General features: G+C 51.1%; 4 protein-coding genes across 4 annotated transcripts; 1 reads left to right on the top strand and 3 right to left on the bottom strand.

The window, feature by feature from the left end:
* Positions 1-1,742: 1,742 nt before the first annotated feature.
* Positions 1,743-5,654, bottom strand: NCLIV_060510 (conserved hypothetical protein; the record flags this gene model as incomplete). The annotated part of the gene is made up of 6 exons (XM_003885605.1): positions 1,743-1,945; positions 2,379-2,601; positions 2,768-2,855; positions 3,344-3,411; positions 3,924-4,949; positions 5,538-5,654. The coding sequence occupies 6 exons, from the start codon at positions 5,652-5,654 to the stop codon at positions 1,743-1,745; spliced, it is 1,725 nt and encodes a 574-aa protein (XP_003885654.1).
* A 2,720-nt stretch (positions 5,655-8,374) lies between these two features.
* NCLIV_060500 (conserved hypothetical protein) lies at positions 8,375-11,277 on the top strand (the record flags this gene model as incomplete). Its single annotated transcript, XM_003885604.1, has 4 exons — positions 8,375-8,885; positions 9,383-9,634; positions 10,084-10,395; positions 10,700-11,277. The coding sequence occupies 4 exons, from the start codon at positions 8,375-8,377 to the stop codon at positions 11,275-11,277; spliced, it is 1,653 nt and encodes a 550-aa protein (XP_003885653.1).
* Positions 11,278-12,454: 1,177 nt separating this feature from the next.
* NCLIV_060490 (conserved hypothetical protein) lies at positions 12,455-13,485 on the bottom strand (the record flags this gene model as incomplete). The annotated part of the gene is made up of 2 exons (XM_003885603.1): positions 12,455-13,180; positions 13,399-13,485. The coding sequence occupies 2 exons, from the start codon at positions 13,483-13,485 to the stop codon at positions 12,455-12,457; spliced, it is 813 nt and encodes a 270-aa protein (XP_003885652.1).
* A 1,826-nt stretch (positions 13,486-15,311) lies between these two features.
* Positions 15,312-16,547, bottom strand: NCLIV_060480 (conserved hypothetical protein; the record flags this gene model as incomplete). Its single annotated transcript, XM_003885602.1, has 2 exons — positions 15,312-16,184; positions 16,425-16,547. The coding sequence occupies 2 exons, from the start codon at positions 16,545-16,547 to the stop codon at positions 15,312-15,314; spliced, it is 996 nt and encodes a 331-aa protein (XP_003885651.1).
* Between the last annotated feature and the right edge of the window lie 2,977 nt (positions 16,548-19,524).

Below are 19,524 nucleotides of genomic sequence, written 5' to 3'. Positions count from 1 at the left end.
CGACGTGACCGCAAAGTGGGGCGGGGCTGTTTCAGAGTGAGCTGACATTGGCTTTTTCAAAGAAGCCGGCCTCTTCAGGTATGGACGGAAAATGGAGATATTCCGCGGTATGCTCTGGAAATAGCAGCGTAGGGGCCACTTACACGGATAAATATGGCCTCGCAAGAAAGGTTCAGATGCCTTTCTCCTGTTTGCGTCGAGTTCCGTGAGCGCTAACTTGAACGAAGCGGCAAGCTCAGGGCGTACCGGAAGGGGTAAATGTGAATGAGGGAACTGGCACACGTAACAGCAATGGGAGGGTATCTGACCAGTTTCATCTGGCATGCCTGGCTGGTTGAATTGCGGTGACACATATATCTGTAGATAACGGTAACAAAGCTACGATGCTGCAGAAGTCAAATGCGGTCTCGGTTTTTCCCACACACACAATGACGTCGATGACTTTTATGTTTGCTGGAAAAACTTAAGTACGGGAAAAAGGCCGGAAAACAAGAAGCCGTCGTAGTGGATTCGAACTAGACCAGCCAGTCTGCTGGAAGAAAACGACCTAGAGAATGCAGGAGTGGAACGATTGTAAAACGGCATTGCTTCGACACTGCAAAGAACATGGAGAAGCAGTGACTCCAAGGTTCTGCGGCAATACGGTAGGCATCGACCACATTTCTGCAGATGTTAGAGATGGAGGTTGTCAATGAGACCAAGGAATGAGGAGGGATGCGTTGTGAAGAGTTGGAAACAGGGGAACACATGGCCACCCTATTGCCCAAGGATATCATGATCACATACATTGTTTAGGTGCTTCTATAAGGTACAGCCAAACACGAGCAGTTGAACGGACGCCCCAGAAACACTTTATAAACCTCGCAGACGAGCTAATAATATAAGCGTCGGGTCTTAAAAATTCGAGGGGATACCTTATTCAGCACCGTGAAAGGACCCATGATCGAGGAACTGTCCGACCAGCTGGATCAACTATTTTGTGAGAAACAAAGATTAGCAGTTAAAAGTGCGTATATATCATTTGCGAAACAGTGTTTAGATATGGAGGGCTCAGAAAATATTGCAGCTTCATTCCAAATCCGTATTGGTTACCCTGTGTGTGTGGCCCCGACCAACCTCTGCAGAGAGCGTCTTCCCAAAAGTGCCTCTGTGAGAGTGCTGTTACGCGTATTCGGTGGACGTGAGTGGAACACGTAGCACACAGTTTCACAACACGTCACGAACGGCATAGGTGCCGCCCAACGCCACCTTCAGTGCGTCTTCGATCCCTCTTCATGATTGATATGCTCCAACAGTCGCATGGGCCCGTAAAAACAGCTGAACCAGTTATTTGCTGGGTCGACTATTAAAATTGGGTGTGATCAAGCGACCAGCCAGAAGGGAGCACGTCACGAAGACGAGCGCATGTATCAAGATGGTCGTCCTGTATAACTTATTACCACGGCGCCGCAACGAAGAAATAGCGGTATCGTAGGATGCACGCAATCAGGCCATCGAGGGTAGAACATGGACTCCAACGAATAGGAATCAGCACACACACCCCGTAACAGCCGTGAAAGGACTCGTTGAAGCCGACATACAACGACCATGAATGGGGGTTATCGTGCTCTAGGATCCGCATCGCCGCCCCTTCCCTCGATTGCGTGATGGCGATGTGATGTTCATCGCATTCTCATGCAAACGCATACTCTTTGTGGGAACACTCTCCGTGCACGTAGTGTGGTTTGTTGCGGACTTCGAGCCTACGAGGTATCACCGCGTTGCGTCAGTTGGCGGCGACGCTTCCACGCTGCTCCGGCGGTCCCCGTCTGCATTAACACGGTGTCAGCTAGAAGCGTGAGCCCGTTTACACCTGGCAACCTAGCGGTAAGTTGACAATTAGGAGATTCGTATGTTGCCACCGGGTTCGACTCCCGCTCTGGCGGAGTGGACTGAAGAATTCCTGCTGTACACACACGCACACAAAAGGCCAGATTGCAACGGAGGGATGGCGTGGATAGCCTCCCAACATCATCCGGCCAAAAAATGTAGTGTAATCTTCGTTTCTCAATTGGGTCAAGCCTCATATTCCTCTGGGTAAAGCAAGTCCCTGCATGACGCGAAGAAAATGCTACTCTTTCTCTCTTCGATCAATGGTGCCAGTTCAAGTCAGGACAAAGCCGATCTCCTGAGTCAGCGGCTGTCACATACTCTGGATCATTGAATACTGTCACTGACCCGTCATGAACCTCATAATCTTGCTCCTTCCGTTTCGGTAATTATCACCACCAAGTGAGAGACGCCCTTCGTGAAGGGCGTGCGTGGAGGCTTTCATCATCTTCTTCGCCATACATGCGAAATAGGAAACCGGATCACAAGTCGCAAGTACTGCATCCTACCACCGAAGATTGCTTCTAGATGTGATGCTTCTCCGGTGACGCCCAAAGAACTTGCTCCCGACGCTCTTCCCTGCCTGCTTGCCGTTGTCAGCTCAGTGGATGATTGCACGAGCTCTGGTCGTTGTTGAGTGCCTTGCCTTCTCTGTTCTAAATAAGCGGTAAAAAGTGTCTCATCTTCCTGATCTATGAGAGTCTGGATTTTGATTCGTTCTTGTCCTTCTTCCTAGAAATTAAAAAACGACACAGAAGACACCAACTGACGCTGAGAGAGCGAATCGAAGCTGGATGAATTGCACGAAGCTCCAGAGAAAGCCGTTGACTCCGCACTTTGGCATAAAAAGGGGGAGTAGTTGTACAAAAAGGCTGTCTTCCGACCCCGCTTTTCTCACCTGTCTTGACACCACTGAGTCCCACTTGTTCTCAGCTGCCACCTCGTTACTTTCTTCATCTATCATCGCCTTCACTGTCGCGAGCCATCTGTCCAGATAGGAATGATAGTATTAACACCGGACGCATCTACGCATGAGTCCACGAGAATCACTGACTACGATAGTATCTCCTGCCTTTATCACAAGGGGGAACACCAAAACACCATATCAGTTGAACAACAAGAATACGCCCAACCTGCAAGGACGGGAACAAATTTACGATTAGCCTCTCGAGTAGTTAGACAAGATCGTCAATGACAGAACCAAGGCCCACCGTATGTACACACCAAAGGCGCATATGACACGTGCCACAACTTGAGAACAACAGGAAGTGGCCTGGGGGTTGAGTGACTGGCAGTCTCTCAGGCGAGAGCAGATGGGACCCAAGCAAGCGTAAGCACCAAGGTTCAAGAGGCAATGCCAAACAAAGCAAATCGACATTGCATGGAAATCTATCGACGCATACAAACCCGCTGACACGAAATGCTCGGTGCTGCAACTCTCTGTGACACTTGAGATCCGCCGGAAGATGCTTACCCCTCTCGAGCTGTCTTTGGACATTTGTCCGTTCCCAGGTTTCTGGACCTCCATGTGCGCTCCGCTGCCTGAAGAACTCCATTGCCCGCCGGACAGTCACAGGCAAGGAAAGGTAAATGCCGTCGTCTCAGTGATTCCCCCCTTTCCCGTATAATGTGATGACTGCGAGGTAAGAAACGAGTTTGGGCAAGGCTTCGGGCGGCATGCAACAGCAGCCTCGCTTGAGTTGGTGGACGTTGCTGCACTTCCACCTGAGCCAGTCCGCGAATCTGCGGTTCATTTTAGCCGAGAACATACGATGGAAAAGGGAAGAGCAAAAAACGAACACTTTCTTTGTCCGAGCTTCTGACCCGGTGTCCTGTCCTCGCATTCCTGAACTCAATGCTCATGAACAAAACCATGGCTACTTAAATTATGCTCGTGTGCACGCCCATTTTGTTTAAAAGAATCAGTGATGTACGCGCACAACGACCAGCCGGGTATGAGAAGACAGGTCCGCGCAAACGAAAAAAAATGGCTACACTCATGGACTTCACAGGCCACTAGTGGGGTGGCTTCTCGAGGCTGCTGAGAAGTTTACCTTGAGTCTGTCGCGAACGCGTTCGCGAAGCGCCTTGGTTGCCGGATCTCCAGACTGAGTTTGGGAGTGAGGTCCCCCGTCACCCCCGGAAATCAAGGCCGAATCGCCATGCCTCTCAAAATCTCGTCCACTCCTGGAGTCTGTTCGTACGCGCGAAACCCTACCAGACTCCTCGAGGTTGTGAGGCTTTGCAGTGCTCTGTGAAACTGATTTGCTGGATACGGGACACAAAGGCATGCCCGAACACCGTGTCGACTTGCCGTAGTTGTTGGGAGAGAACGATCCTCGCTCTGTGTCCAGAGGTTTGAAGCTACAGGGGCTGTGGTGGCTGCTCGCTGGGAACACCGAGCGGTCCTGAGCCCGTCGGGACTCTGGGGATCGAGAATCGGCTTCTCTTCTGCCTCTGTCTGAAGCAGAGGAATGGTAAATGGGGGATTTCTCTCTTGATCCTCTCTTTGAATCTCGATGCCTACCTTCGTGCGCTCTGCTCCTCCTGCTACTACTTGGACTGCATCTACGAATTCTACCGCTTCTCCCTGGGCTGGTACTATCTCTCCTGACTCTTGACATCCTCTGTCTGTCAGGGCTTCTACCTCGACTTGAGCGTCCTCGGTTCTCTACGCTGCTGCCTCGGCTACGGCCGCGTCTTCTCCCCTGCGCTTCCCTCTGTTTGGAATCCCTCCTGTCCTTTTTAGTTTCTCTTCGTCGTTCCCTCCTGCCATCGTCGCTTCTAGACCGCTCAGAAGTGGAAGTCGAGGCTGACCGACGTCGTCGCCACCTGCCACTTGAATTGCGATCCTGACTGTGCTTCGGCCCCGCCTCGCAGCGCCTCTCTTCCACGCCTCCGTTTCGCTTTCGCGTGCCATCAGCTCTGTTCTCTAGCGCCGCCTGCTCGTATACGGTTTCAAGACCTCGAACAAAAAACTCCCTGGTATCAGCTTCGCTTCGGCCAGAACTCGTTGCTCCGATTCCGCGCCTGTATCCCAGGCCAGCCCGTCCCCGGCTTTGCTTCGCCTCGAGCGATTTCTGAAGAGGAAAACAGGACAGCGTACGAAACTCGGGAAATGCCAGCGCATCAGAGCGAGTGGGGGCGGGTTTCTACAGCACACATGCAAGAGCCGCATCGAATGGCAATCAAAACATTATGGCGTCACGTCTGTCGGTTAGCGCGACATTAGCGACGGTGAGGCGATCCTACTACCTTCACAGAAATCCACCAGACCGCCACCAGCAGTATACCGCGCTCGCAACCGAGAAAAAGGGGTGCATCGAACTGGGAGGAACGAAGACATCTCTAAAGTAGAAAAACAAGTGACGCCTGATCAGACGAATCCAACGATTGTGCTGAAGAGAAAGCTGTTACCTGTTGTGTCACGAGGTAATTCCGAACCCGTTGACAAGTTCGAGTGGACATTATGAGAAGCGTGTTGACAACGATATCCAACAGACCCACGAGTGACAGAGAGAGCTGCTTGTGAAAAACTCACTCGCGTTCACAAAAGAAAAAAGCAAACACAGCGAAGTTTGGGGAAACCACATCGTTTAAAAGGAAGACGTATACCAGAGGAACCAGATACGCAGCAGCTGATACGCAGACCCAGCAATTCCTTACGCAAAACCTTTCCTGAGTTGCCTCCGTCCACTCCGTCCTGTCACGGTGTTCTCTACTTCCGTCCCTGTCTCCACCCGTCCGTTCATCATCTGGTCGTGAACTGCGCGAGGATTCTGCATAGAAACGATTCAGCAGCTGCACCAAAGACCATCTGCTATTTCGCCGATTGCCGGCCGTCTGACGCAAGGGTGCTGAAACGGAAACAGGCGGGAGATTCACCACAGAGCGGGAAGCTCGACGTCGGCACGCCCTGGAAATAGTCGGTGCACAGGAACGCCTGAGGTGACAGCAACTTAAGCTCTTGTCTTCTCTTACATCGTTTGTCTTTACACCATTTCTGCATGAGTGACGCTTCAGAAAAATCGAACGTTAGACACGTGCATGCCAGGAGATACAGACACGGAAGGTGAGCAGTGACCTTCCGTCAGGCAAGCATCACGCGGAAGATGCAAACTTTTACAATTTGCAATTATACGTCTTGTATTCCGCTACAAAATCCTAACATCGCTTGCAAAAGCAAACGAAATAAATGATCAAAATTACCCCTTGATTACACATCGTTTCATGTCTTGCACACAGCAGATTACTTGGGCGCAATAGATCTATCCGTTGTTCCATGAAAACCCCACCCTTCCAGTTCTGACGGTCTGTCTACACGGTGGTCTCTGGAGGCTCACTGCGACGCCGTAGCAGTGAAAAAATCACGGATACTTCTCAGAGAATGTATGCCTTCAATCATCCGGAGCAGCTGCAAGATAACGAGTTTTCACACTGAAGCATGCGGGCACGCCTTCAACAGGGCTTTCCATTTGTGACTCACTGGGCTCTTCCATTGTGATGACGCTATCGTTACGAGAGGGAGAAGATTACGGCTTCGACGGTTAGGGGAAAAAACGCAACGGGCCGCCTGGACACTGCGACCAAACCTGAGTTACTCGAACAAGGCACTGCGCGCACGGTTGTCCATCATGTTGACCCCACGTTCGTCGACCCAAAAAAATACGGAAAAATCATAACATGGAGCGAAGGTGTGCTCAGGATAGAACCGCCGTGCGTGTCCATGAAGCCCACGAGACGGGGTGGACACACATCATATTGCACGTGGGGGGCGCACGGCCACTTGTCAGAGTATTCACCGATTCACTGGTAACAGGCGATGTAGCACTCAAAAAAAAGAAGGGCCCTCACCGAGACGTAACGATATGGAAGACGCGAGAAAGCACAGAGGAAACTAGCAGCTTAGTGTCACTGCAAACAACGCGAAACTCCATGGTATAGACACGTACACAAAAGAAGTCAGGTTTTTTAACATTGACGTAGATATGCAGTTGTCCCCCCAGAATTGAAATGGTACATAAATAGACAAATGTCAGCATATGAAGACTGGTACATTGTTCGACACATGCATAAACACATGGATTTGCACAGCATTTACAGAAACGCTGTAAGTGCGTTGCGGCAAATAGACACTACACAGATGGGGAAGAGAGCTCGCCTGCAGGGGAAAAGGCGTACGTTCGCCCGGATTTGGCGATGTACATTTTGCCAGGCACAGTTCCGAGCAGAAAAGACTCTCCGGGGTACGGGGTAACCAAGCTGAGTCAACGTTTAGCCACCTGTACAACTATTTCCGGCGTATCAACCCTGTGCCTGCCACTCAAACTTCAAGACCACCCATGCTTCTGTCGAGAAAGAAGAGGGAACCGTGACGATAGTTAAGGGAAACATCGCATGGAATGGGTTAAAATAGAAGCAAACTCTTTTCTGTCCGTTTGAGCAGCACCAGGGCCATCGCTTTTCATAGGTCGACAGGCAATTTGGGCACGAAGATGGAAACTAGATCTCCTTACATGGTCAACAGACAGTGGGCACACAGACAATGCTGGGCGCAGAAGTGTCCTCTGAAGCGCCTGTATGTGCATTGAAGAGAAGTATCGAGCACTGAGAATTCCTCTGAGAGACAGTAAATCGCCAGCCCACAGGCAACGTGAAACGCGGGTTCTGCGGGTGCATGCACTCGATTGCCACGATCGCATGCCGCGCAGTCACAGCTAGCTTCCGGTCACTAGTCGTCCGGTGACGGTTGGACCCCTCTGGAAAGCCAGCAATCTTTTCCTGTCTCACAGTGAGCTGAACTTCACTGTCCTGTTCAAAGGCTTGAGAAACGTAGCAGAGACAAGCGCGGCTATAGAATTACTCGACTTGTCGAGAAGTCGTGATCACTCGTGTTCGTATCTATGAAAAACTACAATACGTCTTTCCGTGTCCCGTATGAAACGCACCGGCCTCGTCTCCCTGGCACACCACATGCCACGTGGTGACTCATTTGGTGGTGACTTCGTGTTTGCTCGTGATCGCCAGGCGTAGCTGGCAAATTTTGGGTGAAATGAAATATTTTCGCAAACACTGCTTCTCGCCGGCAAGTAAAAGTTTCACGGAGGCGTCGGAGAAACGGACCCCGAAGGTTCAGATTTCAACGGGCCCCACCCAGGCAACGCGTGCGTCTCGTCGCAATTCAGATATTTTTAGCAGGGAACTACCACGATTTGGCGTTTTCGGGTGAGGGACGTAGAAAATAATTCTCCCTCCAACTGGTCGTCAAGCGAGATTCCTGGAACACGATTCGTAATGCGACTTGGAACACGATTTGTAATGCGACTAGCATCGTGTGGTGCGTTGAGGTCTTGTGGTGTTGGGCAGCTGAGACGCAAAAACGTATTCGCATTTAAGGGAAAGAGTTAGATATAGCGGAAACGTTGGAAATCAGTATTTTTTTCCCTTCGTTCGCCACCGACCTCGAGTTCGTTTCTTTTACGCTTCACGAGCACCGTCGCACAGGATGAAGGCCCTTAAAATGCTGTTGCATCGAACGACTTGCCATGTGCTTTGCTTACTCCTTTTGGCGAAAGTCGCCGCTCAGGGTCAAGACCGCACGTCTATCACTGCAGATCATGATGAGGGACAGGGCGAGGTGGACACACCTGACATAGCGAAGGACGGATCATCAACAGTCGCTAATCGGCAAAATCTCAATGACAGCGTGGCCGCCTCACACGATGTCGATTGCGATCCCACGTGGGACGGTATTCCGCCGGAAGCATCATACCAAATTGTTTTCACAACCAGAGCAGCTCTTTCGGAAATGGGTGTTCAAGTGCATCGAGGGAATGTTGAGCCTGTGTTCAAGAATCGAGTGCGAATTCCGTCTGTTTCCGATATGCTTGACGAGACAGCCATTAAACGCCATGAAGACCAACTGATGGCTGGGGGTTTTGTTCTGCAAACAGCAGAGCACGTCGTTTTATTGAAGCCGGAAGGGAAATTCCTCGAGTGTAACTACTGTGCTGGCGGTAAGCGGATGCGTTTGACTTACCTTTTCATGCGTTAGCCTAATATCCCCAGAATGGCAGAGAAGGCGTCTGCGTGGTACGGTCGTGAAGACAAGTTGCATGATGGACGCGAGATCAGCACTCCTCATTTCGGGACAGGGTCTGGTTGCTGAAGAGAGGGACCCGGTTTTGACATTCTCGCGAACTACGCAGGCGGACGGTTGAATCCATCGTTCTCAACAGCTTCAGTTTTCGAGTCTCGACAGGTGGTAGGGCTGCGTGAAACTCTGATTTTTTGTGCGTACATGTTTTAATAGACACATATGTATGCTACATCATTCACTCTTGGCAACAATAACAATGTAACAACGGCATGTGTCGACACGTTCTGGGCACAAGGCATCGGTGTCCTCGAAGCGTGTTGAAGCAAAACGTCGCTGATTCACATTATAAGGTGTGAGCAGGGAGCACTGACACTCGTGTCCTGGATTGCTTTGTTTTGTGTTGTCGCTTTTCAGATGCTACGTACCAAGTTGTCCAGCTGTTATCTGTGGGTGAGGACGACGACGGCATCGTTTTCCATTTCGTCTCTCTAACGTATCCCACCTGGAAGTTTGGGTCTTTTCTGCTCTCCATCCCTGGATCAGCCTTGGCTTTCCACGGCAATAAGAAGCCAGCAATTAATGATGTTGGCCTGTTAGCTTGTATTGGCCGAGGATACCAGCCAGTCTTCTTTCCTAAGCCATTGGAAACGGGTAGCCAAGCACCAGGTAACCTTACATGCGTTGATGGATGTGTTCCGCATTTCTGCTGCTTTATCAGGTCGATGCGGTTTTTCCAAGTTTCTAGATATGCGTCGGGGTGCCTTGGTAGTGGGTCACGGTTTTCAATGCCAGGGGAAAAGAGTAGTCGTCAGCACATATCCTATTGTTGTTGCCATGAAGGAATCGTACCGTGATGTGCAGCTAGTTCATAAATCGGGTTCAGCTGCTGTGTTCACGACCATCCAGTAAACGGTGCGCGGGTCAACTGCTCAGCGATGAATAGCAGAAGGAAACGGGGGGGTCGTGCCTTCTTATGTGCAATATATACACCAAGCCAGTATGCGAAGTGTCCGGGTCGGTGTGTGCTGGTCCCGCATCAAGGTTTTAGTTCTAGCTGTTTTTTTTGTTTCATTTTGCTCCGTCGGCACCCTTCTATATGCTTGTGCGTCACTCAGTCTTCCGCACCGGTCCTTTCCAAGAGAAGGTGGACGTCGTTAATGTTCGGGCGTTTCGTGGTTCCCAGCAGAACACTAGCTTGCTGGAGGTTACCTTGTCCCTGCGGGAGAGCACTCATGCTGTCGCCCACGTAATGAAGGAGGGGACGACTGTCGTCTATTACGCCTCTGTCTTCGGCCCACCTGTTGTTCAAAGTGCCTTGGTCCTGGGTTCCTTCACTGCGAAACGAAAGTGGTGGCTGCAGAGGAATACACGTACTGGTCCTGTTCTTCTCAAGTGCTCGGCTTGGGAGAGCCTTATTAAGAAGACCAGTAAGTTCAAGGCTCGCGTGGTCATAGTACGCGGGGAAGTCAATGAGGTCCGGAGAAACCAGGCCGCACCCGAGTTACAGAAAGGGAGGATGAAATGGGTGTGGGATGGTCATCTCTTGATTATATATTTTGTTTTTTTTTCAGCTGCTGAATGCCTTTATTAAGCCCGTAGCCAAGGTATCGCCACCTGGACCCTGTCGCGACTTTTTACCACTTGCACAGGTACTGCAGCACACGCGCCAAGCACTCACGATACTGAATGCAAATGGTCTACACTTTTCTTTTCCTGTGCGTCTGAATGCAGTCCGTCGGCTCTCTGGTCAGGGCCAGCTTATAACCAAACGGCGCTCCCGCAAACCCTGGATTATCGCAGGCCTTCTGGGAGCGACAACACTGTTGTCAGTGGGGTCAATAGTAAAGGGGTATCGACGAGATAGTCAACGCGGGGTCAACGTGTGGAATTACGGCGTTGGCCTGTTGCCGGATCGTGTAAGAGCAAGTTTCCGTATAGGGGAGATTTCCAGCTTAAGTGCAAGTGTGAATCCGTACAACCTAGTGACGGCAGCTGGTGTCGCTTCTGCGGACACAATCTTGGATAGTCGCGTCATCAGGGCTGCTGTTAACACGTCTGGATTGAGGGGAGCTGCCAACGCCGTTTTGCTGAAAGGTGGTGGGCTATACGGTGCAGGAGCAAGTGTCGCTGCAGCGGTTTTGCTGATCAAATATCACGCAATACGAGGCGCCTGGAGAGCAGTCAAAAAACGACTAGCACAACAGGAGCTGAACGACATCGTAGGCGACGTCATTGGAGCAGCTAAAGGTGATGAAATATCAACACGACTGAGGCGAGGCACTCTATTTGTTGTTCTCGATGAAGCCTAAGTATATGGACTGCTTTTTGACTGCGAAAGTCTCGCGTAGAAAAGAAGGGTAGGTACTGGTTATTGATGTCGCAACAACTGTTTTGGGATGGGCTTCATGAATCAGTGCCACCGATAATTTTGTTGTTAGTGCGTCCCAAGCATAAGCAACGTGCCCCCGGTGCAGTCGGCTTCCTCCCATATCGGGTAGATCTATGTTGCGTGGTACACGAGTTACTGGCGTATGGGGTTAGCGGTTCTGTCTCGCCGTGCTTCCATCTTTTTCTGTGGGGCACCCTCAGCACGCACCCAGGGTGAAGCGTTGAGCCTAAGAAGATGTAGCTGATTACCACTACAGTGCGTGGCCATGAACAGCGGGGATGTCTGATCACATGTTACGCCACGCCACGTGCCTATTCTCCGTTTTCTTCGTATTACTTGTCCCCCTTGATGATATATCGATTGTCAGCTGAGCGACACGTAATTGTGTAACGGGAAGATTTCAACTCAGTTTTCATGTGTAGAAGCGATCAACCCAAGGCTTTGTATTTCCTCTTGTGCCGTTAGTGGTCAGCGCTTTTCGTTTGAGGCATCGCTGTCTGGAGGTTCAAGTGTGCAGTACCCCCATGGCGTTTGCAGATGGTGAAGGGTGTGATGAGCACAGAGTCCGTCTATGCTACTGAAGGTCTAGTGGTGTACTCAGCCGGTCTACCATTTGAAAGGTGAAGCGGCCTGCTGTCGAATGCATATGATGATGCCTGTCTGACTGATGCAAGAGCTGATGAAAAACGTTCGTTCATCGATTTATTTGTCAACGTGTTTGAGGACCCACGAGCGGTTAGCTGTCCCGCTGCTAACTAGCAGTCCAACAGGTTCGAGTCGCTAGTATGGAAAACAGGGGCATTTTTGTAGTGTAAATTCATTGCTGTTGTATGAAGATCGTTACTCTCTTCGCGTCCGGTTTGGCAAAGGGAAAGATAGTATCAGTACAGGAAAACTCAATTCACCACCTAGAGGTAGATGGAACTGCCGTTTTCCACCAGCCTTCGAACGGTCGCAAACTGGCGCCTCAACAAGAACGTAACGATGTGGCAGATACCTGTGTTGTAAGTATTGACAGCATTCATGCGACAGCAGCCGGATGTTCCTGTTGATGCCACATCTGACGTCTCGTCTCCGTTTTCCGTTGTGCTTTAGGATTACTCAGAAATGGCCACCGGAGACTGAACGGGTGTGGCTGGAATGGTGTCTGTAGTCACCGCTTTATGATCTTGGGCAGTATCGCGTCCAAACGTGACTTCAATTTTCCGAAGACTCAACCGTCCGAGAGGGCGTTGGTTATGCATGTCGGGATGAGCTGACAGTAGTCGATCTGTGGCATTCTCTGAAAGCCGTATGTCATCAGGAGCGTCAAGGGGGAAGTACTCGCAAATCTGAATGGTCATGTTCAACTGAACGCGACGGTCTTTCTTTTTTGACGGCGTTGGAAGCTGAGGCTTTTCTTGTGAGGTCGGTGTTCCGCAGGTAACTGTGCTGTGAAGGGAATCTTTTAGCGCGATGTAAGGCTTGACTCTACCAGCAATATTAGTACTATTTGAATGCAGAGGCAGCTGCGGCCCCGTTAGTGGCAACCGAGACATCGGCAAGGCTGTCTCTTCGTATCCAGTGCGGGCTCCTGCTGGAACTGTCTCCGACATCGCTTCGCTCGCTGCAGGAACGGAGAAGCTACTCAAGCCTTGGGCGCGAACGCTTAAGAAGCGCGAGTCTACGCTGACCAGCTGCGAGATAGCGGGCCTGAGCGGGCCCATTGGAGACGAGTACTCCTGTATGTAGTGAAGGGACCGCCTCGAACGTGGGACAGAAGAGAAGAATGGGTGCTTATGAAGTGTTGGCTCGGCAGATGATGAAGACTGACCCCTCGTGAACTGCAAAACAGGAAACCACTCAAGTGTTTAACTGAAGATGACGTGGAAACGCATCTATTCAGGAAGAACATCAGGTTGTAAGCCAAAGTCATTTCTACTGCAGACCACAGAAACAATCTAGTTCCTCTAATTCATCGCTCATAAAGAATCACAGAGAGCCCCCGCAAGAAGGTGCAGGACACGGGTGACCTGTACTGCGTCGTTTGTCGGTTGCTTACGAATTTGAGGACGATATTCTTCAAGAGACTGCCCAGCTTGGCAGCACCACGCAGCTGCTTCCTGAGGCCAGGCATTGGATGAGCCATTTAAATGCTCGCTGACGTGTGCGGCGGCAAGGATACGGCCGCTGCTGCTAAAGCTACGTTACCGCCCCGATGAAAAAATAACCTGTGCCCCTCACTCAGGATGACGACCACCATGTGCGTCGTATGAACCACAACTCCCAAAACACTGATAAAACGAATGATTGGCAGTCAAACGTGAGTTGTGAAACGGTTTCATTTTCAGCGTGTTAGAACTGTTGAAATGGTCGTATCGTCGGCACCCGACGACAAAGCCATGCTTGGAGGTCTAGACGAGGATGCTCGTGAGCCCAGGCCGATTCCCTTGCTTTCGGCGAAGAACGGAAGGTCCTGCGACCAGTAGCCGGCAAAATGGAAAGTAAATTCGAGGCAGACGGTAGGAATCGGGCGAATCCTCCTTTCACCCTACAGTCAGACTACGCCTAGGTTGATCAGAATGATCATGATCTATTCTTCCAGCTTTTGGCAACTGACAAGGCAGACACTCTGGGCGTAGGCTTACTGTCGAGGGATTCCTGACTCCTTAGAGTACGATGAGCATCCTGCCCACAAAGTTTGGCTGACCAGCGTACTCGGCAGCCGACTGGTCAAGCAGTGACAGTACCCCGACCGTGGTCCAGGGAGCGTTGTCCATGAACCGATTGCTTGTGTTGCCAGGCCACAGAAACCGACTATGATGGTGTTGCACCCGTGCTCATTTCTACTGCTCACGCCATCCCTTGTCCAACAAAACTATCGCGGTTTGAGAGGCTTGCCTTTCTCGATGAACGATTCTGACAACACGGCAAGATGTCGCCTGTACATTTCAAATGCCCACACAAGAATCCACTCGATTGGTTACGTTTCGGATCCGGTGATACACCTTACTCCCTGTTAGTGTCACCCACCAAAAGGTACTGTCACTAGTCTCGGGAGGGACAGTTCACCACCAGTTTTTACAGGCAGCCACGAGACCGGTATCTGCGAGCTCTGAAGCTGCTGACACCTTTTGTAATATGCAGAGGTTCTAATTGGTGGAATGTCGCAGAGGTAGGGGAGAATCCAAAAAGCCCGTAGACGGAGAATGCGATTGCTTCGTTCGGCAGTGCGTTGCGATAGGAGGCTGCCACTACAAACACTCTCGTGACCAATGATGTCAAGACTCTGTGTTCCGTTTTTCATTGCCAAACATGCCACACAGACAAGAGAGGGTCCGGTGGAGTGCCACTGGCGACTCTATAACGGTACATTCAGTGCTGGTTGGCGGCATCGAACAAAACTAGCCACAGCTGATATAGAAAGGACAATTGTTTGATATGCACTAAATTCTCTCTTTAGTGGGTTACTGGCAAGTGGGTACTTTTTTCATTCTGTGAGCCACATATATTAGGTACGGTTTTCCTATCTGGTGTGACTCACGACAGGTGCCACTGCGTACCGTTGGGTTCGCATGCTTTTACCACGGAGCCCTACTGTGTTTTTAGCCTTTCGTTTCTACTATTTCGATAGGTTACTAGGGGGAGACAAAGTCGTAACCCTTCGCTGTATAGGCTGTGCATCTTCCAGTCCAGATGCCCACATCATCAGCAACGTATTACAGCAACGCCAGTTGTGACCGTGCCTCGCGAACAGGCCTATGACAACTCCTTGTATCAAGCATTACGCAAAACGAAAAAGTGATTTCTCGAGAAAAGACAAAGCGGAGGGCAGTTCCTCGGTCCCTCAACTTGGTCACACCGGCAGGAACGCACCTTTTGTGGTGTAGATAAAATGGACGACATCGATGTTCCGATGGTAAGCAAACCTCTGGTCCCCCAGAATTTTGCGTAACGAAAGACAAGGGAATCATCTCATGTTTCCATTTGATTAGCCACGCTCCCGGCGTCCGGACATTCACCAACAATTTTCTCGCTTGGGGTGGCCCCCAGAATAAGTTTCGACTCTGCCTCCCTCGTTATCGCCTCGGGATGTGTGAGCACGATAACCGGTATACACTGGACGTTAGAACTGCGGACGTCTTTGGGCGCATCCTCAGGTGAATACTGGCAAACATAGACGACGGCATCAACAATAACCTGCTTCGCTTTGTGCTTGACGATGTCAGCCCCTGCATACCCCGATCGGATATCCGATTGGAAGAAGCGACTCGCACAGCAGCCCCTTGTGACGAGCGCCGGCTTCAGGACCCTGCCATCTACCTTCAGCTGTGGTTTGGAGAGGGGACGATGAGCCACGAATTTACACATATCACAATTTTCTTCTGCACGACAGTGTGCTGACCACCGAAGTGCTGTATTCCTCGCTGCTTCGAAACATGCCACCCCACGACGTCTTCCAGCATCAGCGGAGCGGCAGCAACATGCCTCCTGTGACAGCGCGACTGTTTCATCCTCCGTGCCGTGCTTCACCTCAGGATGGCGAGCCCGTGTGGCACTCCTCGTTTTAAAGCGTCTTCTGCTCGTTATGCGTGCATAACTGGAGTTGCCCGGTAATGACTGGGATTCATCTTTCCGCGAGCTTAACCGGGCTTTTGAGGAAGTGTTGGCATTCCTCCTTGGAGAAGCTGCTCCCTGAGGGCGTGGCCGTCGTGATGTGAACGGGCCAAAACAGCCAAAACTGCACTTGTCGTCCTCTGTATCGTTCTCCCCGGCATCACCCCTCGAACTACGATGCCGAGTCGCGACCTGTATCCGCCGACTTTCTTTGCATTCCGGAGCCGCCAGCTTGCTTCGGCCCTGCAGCACAGACATCAACAGCAGAATTGGGTACGCTTGAGCTTATAACTTAACAGGAGTTCAACATTACTGTGTCTTCGGTGTGGTTTGCTACTTGCTGCTGCAGCTCCAGGTGAGGTTTTCCAGGGTACGTGGGGTGGCCTAGCGCCGAAAACAGACCTGATCAGGTTGGTATGACCGGACGCCACTGAGAGTAGGGAATACGTCGGCAAACAGCTTTCGTCTTACCGCTTCTCGCAGCCCCGCCGAGCTACCTGCAAGACCAAGCTTGTGCAAGACTTTACTTAGGCGGCTGCACTGAGACCCTGCAGCGCGATCGAGGGTATCGACGATCAAGATCTTCTCACTCATTTTATCGTGAAATTGATGATATTGCCATCACTACCCTCAAGCTTGTTGACAATTTCCCTGCTGCTTCTCTACGGGCTGCTGACTCACACAGAAATTTGGGTAGCTGCGACTACTAACCACTAAACCGTGTCTGCTGGCAGTGGGCTTCCTTATCATGGATTATGTCAAAGTACATGCTTTTCTGTATGCTGCCATCTTCCATAGGATTCATACTGGTAACAAATTGAGAAATGATAGAGACTGGCGGCGTGGCGCTGACGCAGGTCTGCGTACCACAGCCTACCAGACAGGTGTCCGTAGCCCGCAGCGAGCTGCGCGCACCGTCCGAATTCGCAGCTGGTTTCGTGTTTCATATCTGCTGACTCTTTGAGCTCTTAATGCGCAGCGAAATGACGTTTCTCTGCTGGAGGCACAGGCAGTGTACTGCTTTGCAGAAGGTTGGATGTGTCACAATTTGGTCACGAACAAAAGAGAAAAAAATACGGCCATGGCAATGCCAACAGAAGAGTTGCAGTTGATCCCACACATTAGGTGGCTTTGCTTTCGTAGTCCCCAAAAACTATCTCACAGAATCCACAGTGCAAGGTTGAGGGTCTTGCGGTGTGCAACAATGCAAAGCTAGCAGTGCGTCAAGTGAGCATATAAGAGGCCAAATTGCCATCAGTCTTTACGTGTATCACAACAGTTTTCCCCTTATGAGCCACATCTGCCCAGCTATCTCTCATACCAGGCTGCGTATAATGGAAAATGCGTACACAACTTGAAAAAGATGCTTCCTCCAAAACATCTGGGGAGTGATTCTTCAGGGTCTTCTGGTCCTCCGGTCCCTGTCTGTGCCCGCATCCTCCAGAGCGAAAGAAACGAGAGTGATGACCTACAAACTACTGGTTTGTGTACGCCTGGTGTGTCCCTGTCAACACAGAGACGGCTTCGAGATGTATCTGCTATTCGCGACCTGTAAGACATGCGTAGACCAGGTTTCGGTTTTATGCAGGATAAGTGTTTTGAACGCTCTCTGTTCCGGCCTCGATCTTTTGCGTCTCCGCGACACAGCTACAGCACATCGCTGAGGCGGCCAGGGTCACTCGTGAACCTAACTAGTGCCGCACACCTATCGGTGAAAGGGGCCACCAGAAAACAACACGATTCGCTCAGGCAGCATATCTTAGAGTCGCTGCAAATGCAAGAGATGCTGTGGTCCACAAGTTCCACGAGGTTTCCCAAAATGTGCTCTCTTGATGGCTGTGTACACCCGCAACATGCCCTGCCTTCACGGTCATACCGGGTTTCCATTACAATGGTTGAAATCAAGTTACTCGCAATTTGCCGTGGATGCTAGTGTCCCACAGAATTCTTGGGGTGCACTGGCGTTGCAGCAGTCTTCCCACGGCGTCTTCATCGGCTTGGCATGTGGGTTGCTCTGTAACTGCGGTAGTCGGCTTCAATACACCACGCCTGCGGGATGATCATCTCTTCTGAAGCATTATGAGGGGGAGCACTACGGTTATTGGTACAGCACTGCATTTAATAGAAAGCTGGGTTACCGTCGACCGTTCACGAGAGTCTTGAACCCTTTTTGTTGTCAGGGATGCACCGTGTGCGCTAATGCAGGAAACCCGGTTTTTCTCTGCTGGCATTCTTGTAGTAAGAAAGTGGGCGGGACGTGCGAACTGATTCTTACGGGGTGCCTACCATTGTTCAAAACAGGACGCCTGCGCGCCGGGTGCCCGCAGCATATTGTCACTTGTGTTTTCAATGTTCACTTGGTTCTTGGATGTTGTGGTCCTCTGCCGTAATGCTATCTCAGGCCAGGTGGGTTGTGCAAAGCACGACCCATAAACTACAGACACCGTCTACTGCGCATGGGGGCCTGCGGCACACAAACTCACCCGCCGAAAAGGCTGCACCGATTTCATTGTACAGTTTCCCCCTATAACTGCGGTGAAGAGTAAAATCAGGCAGCGAAATCGTGGGAGATTGCGAGAGAACGCATAGCACAAAAGAATGCGCTTTGTTGACGTCCACCGCGGCATATACGCGAACACAAGAAGTGGATGAAGGTACATGATCAGGCGTTCTCAAACGTGGTAGCGAAACGGAGGAGCGGCGTTGCACTAATGCTCGCTTCGTGGATAGAAATCGGCAAAATGTCATATCGGCAGAGGGCGGGTCCAGGCCAAGCACATGTGTCCTGTGACACGTTGATCCATGCCATGCATGAGTAGGTGATGAGTCCGCCGCACTAACTCAGTCGGGAACTACACGGGTGAAGTGCTCTGCGGTGTGACCCACGTTAGTACGAGGGTCGCGCACGACGTGACGCACGTCTATCGTCTCTTTATCTCGTTACTACTTTTTGATATCAAATATAACGTCCTGCACACAGGTTGTATACCTGTGCCGTGGACGTTTTCACACTTCGGCCGGGATATGCCACCAGGCGAAAGGCCAACCCACAGTATCCGCATGCATATACTCCCGTTCCAGCCGCAGGTATGGGCAGCTGTCTCCTGCGACCTAGTGACCTATCTCCTGTTGGAGTCTTAGTGTTGGGTTCCACCTCATCCAGGTGGGATTTTTACCATTTTCGTTTTTCTACTTTCACGACTGGTCGTTCCCGTGGAAAGCTTTGGATGCAACAGTTCAGTTGTGAGCCCCCGCCTTTTCGGTGTCTCGACGTGCCTGCATGTCTCCAATTCTCCGAATGCCGTCTGTGATTTCCCCCCAGACAGCATCCCTACTCCTGAGGTGTCTCTTCGCGTGCCTTTTGTTTTTTCGTCCCGCCCCATTGCGTGGAGGCGCTGCGCTTTCATTAAGCGCAGCGCTTGCTAATTCTCTCCAGCACGAAGCCTGCAGTGCAGGAGCGAGCTTCTTGGCGCGTTCCGTGGGTCATTCACCTCTGTCCTCTCGCTCGAGTACGTGGACACCGAGAACCCGCACTCCGTCTGGATTTCCGTTATTTTCCTCTGGTAGAGCC

This window comes from Neospora caninum, chromosome XII, assembly GCF_000208865.1.
Source record: "Neospora caninum Liverpool complete genome, chromosome XII".
NCBI classification, from domain to species: Eukaryota; Apicomplexa; class Conoidasida; order Eucoccidiorida; family Sarcocystidae; genus Neospora; species Neospora caninum.
The sequence above is the reverse complement of the archived record's forward strand: the minus strand, read 5'-3'. Positions and strand labels throughout refer to the sequence as shown.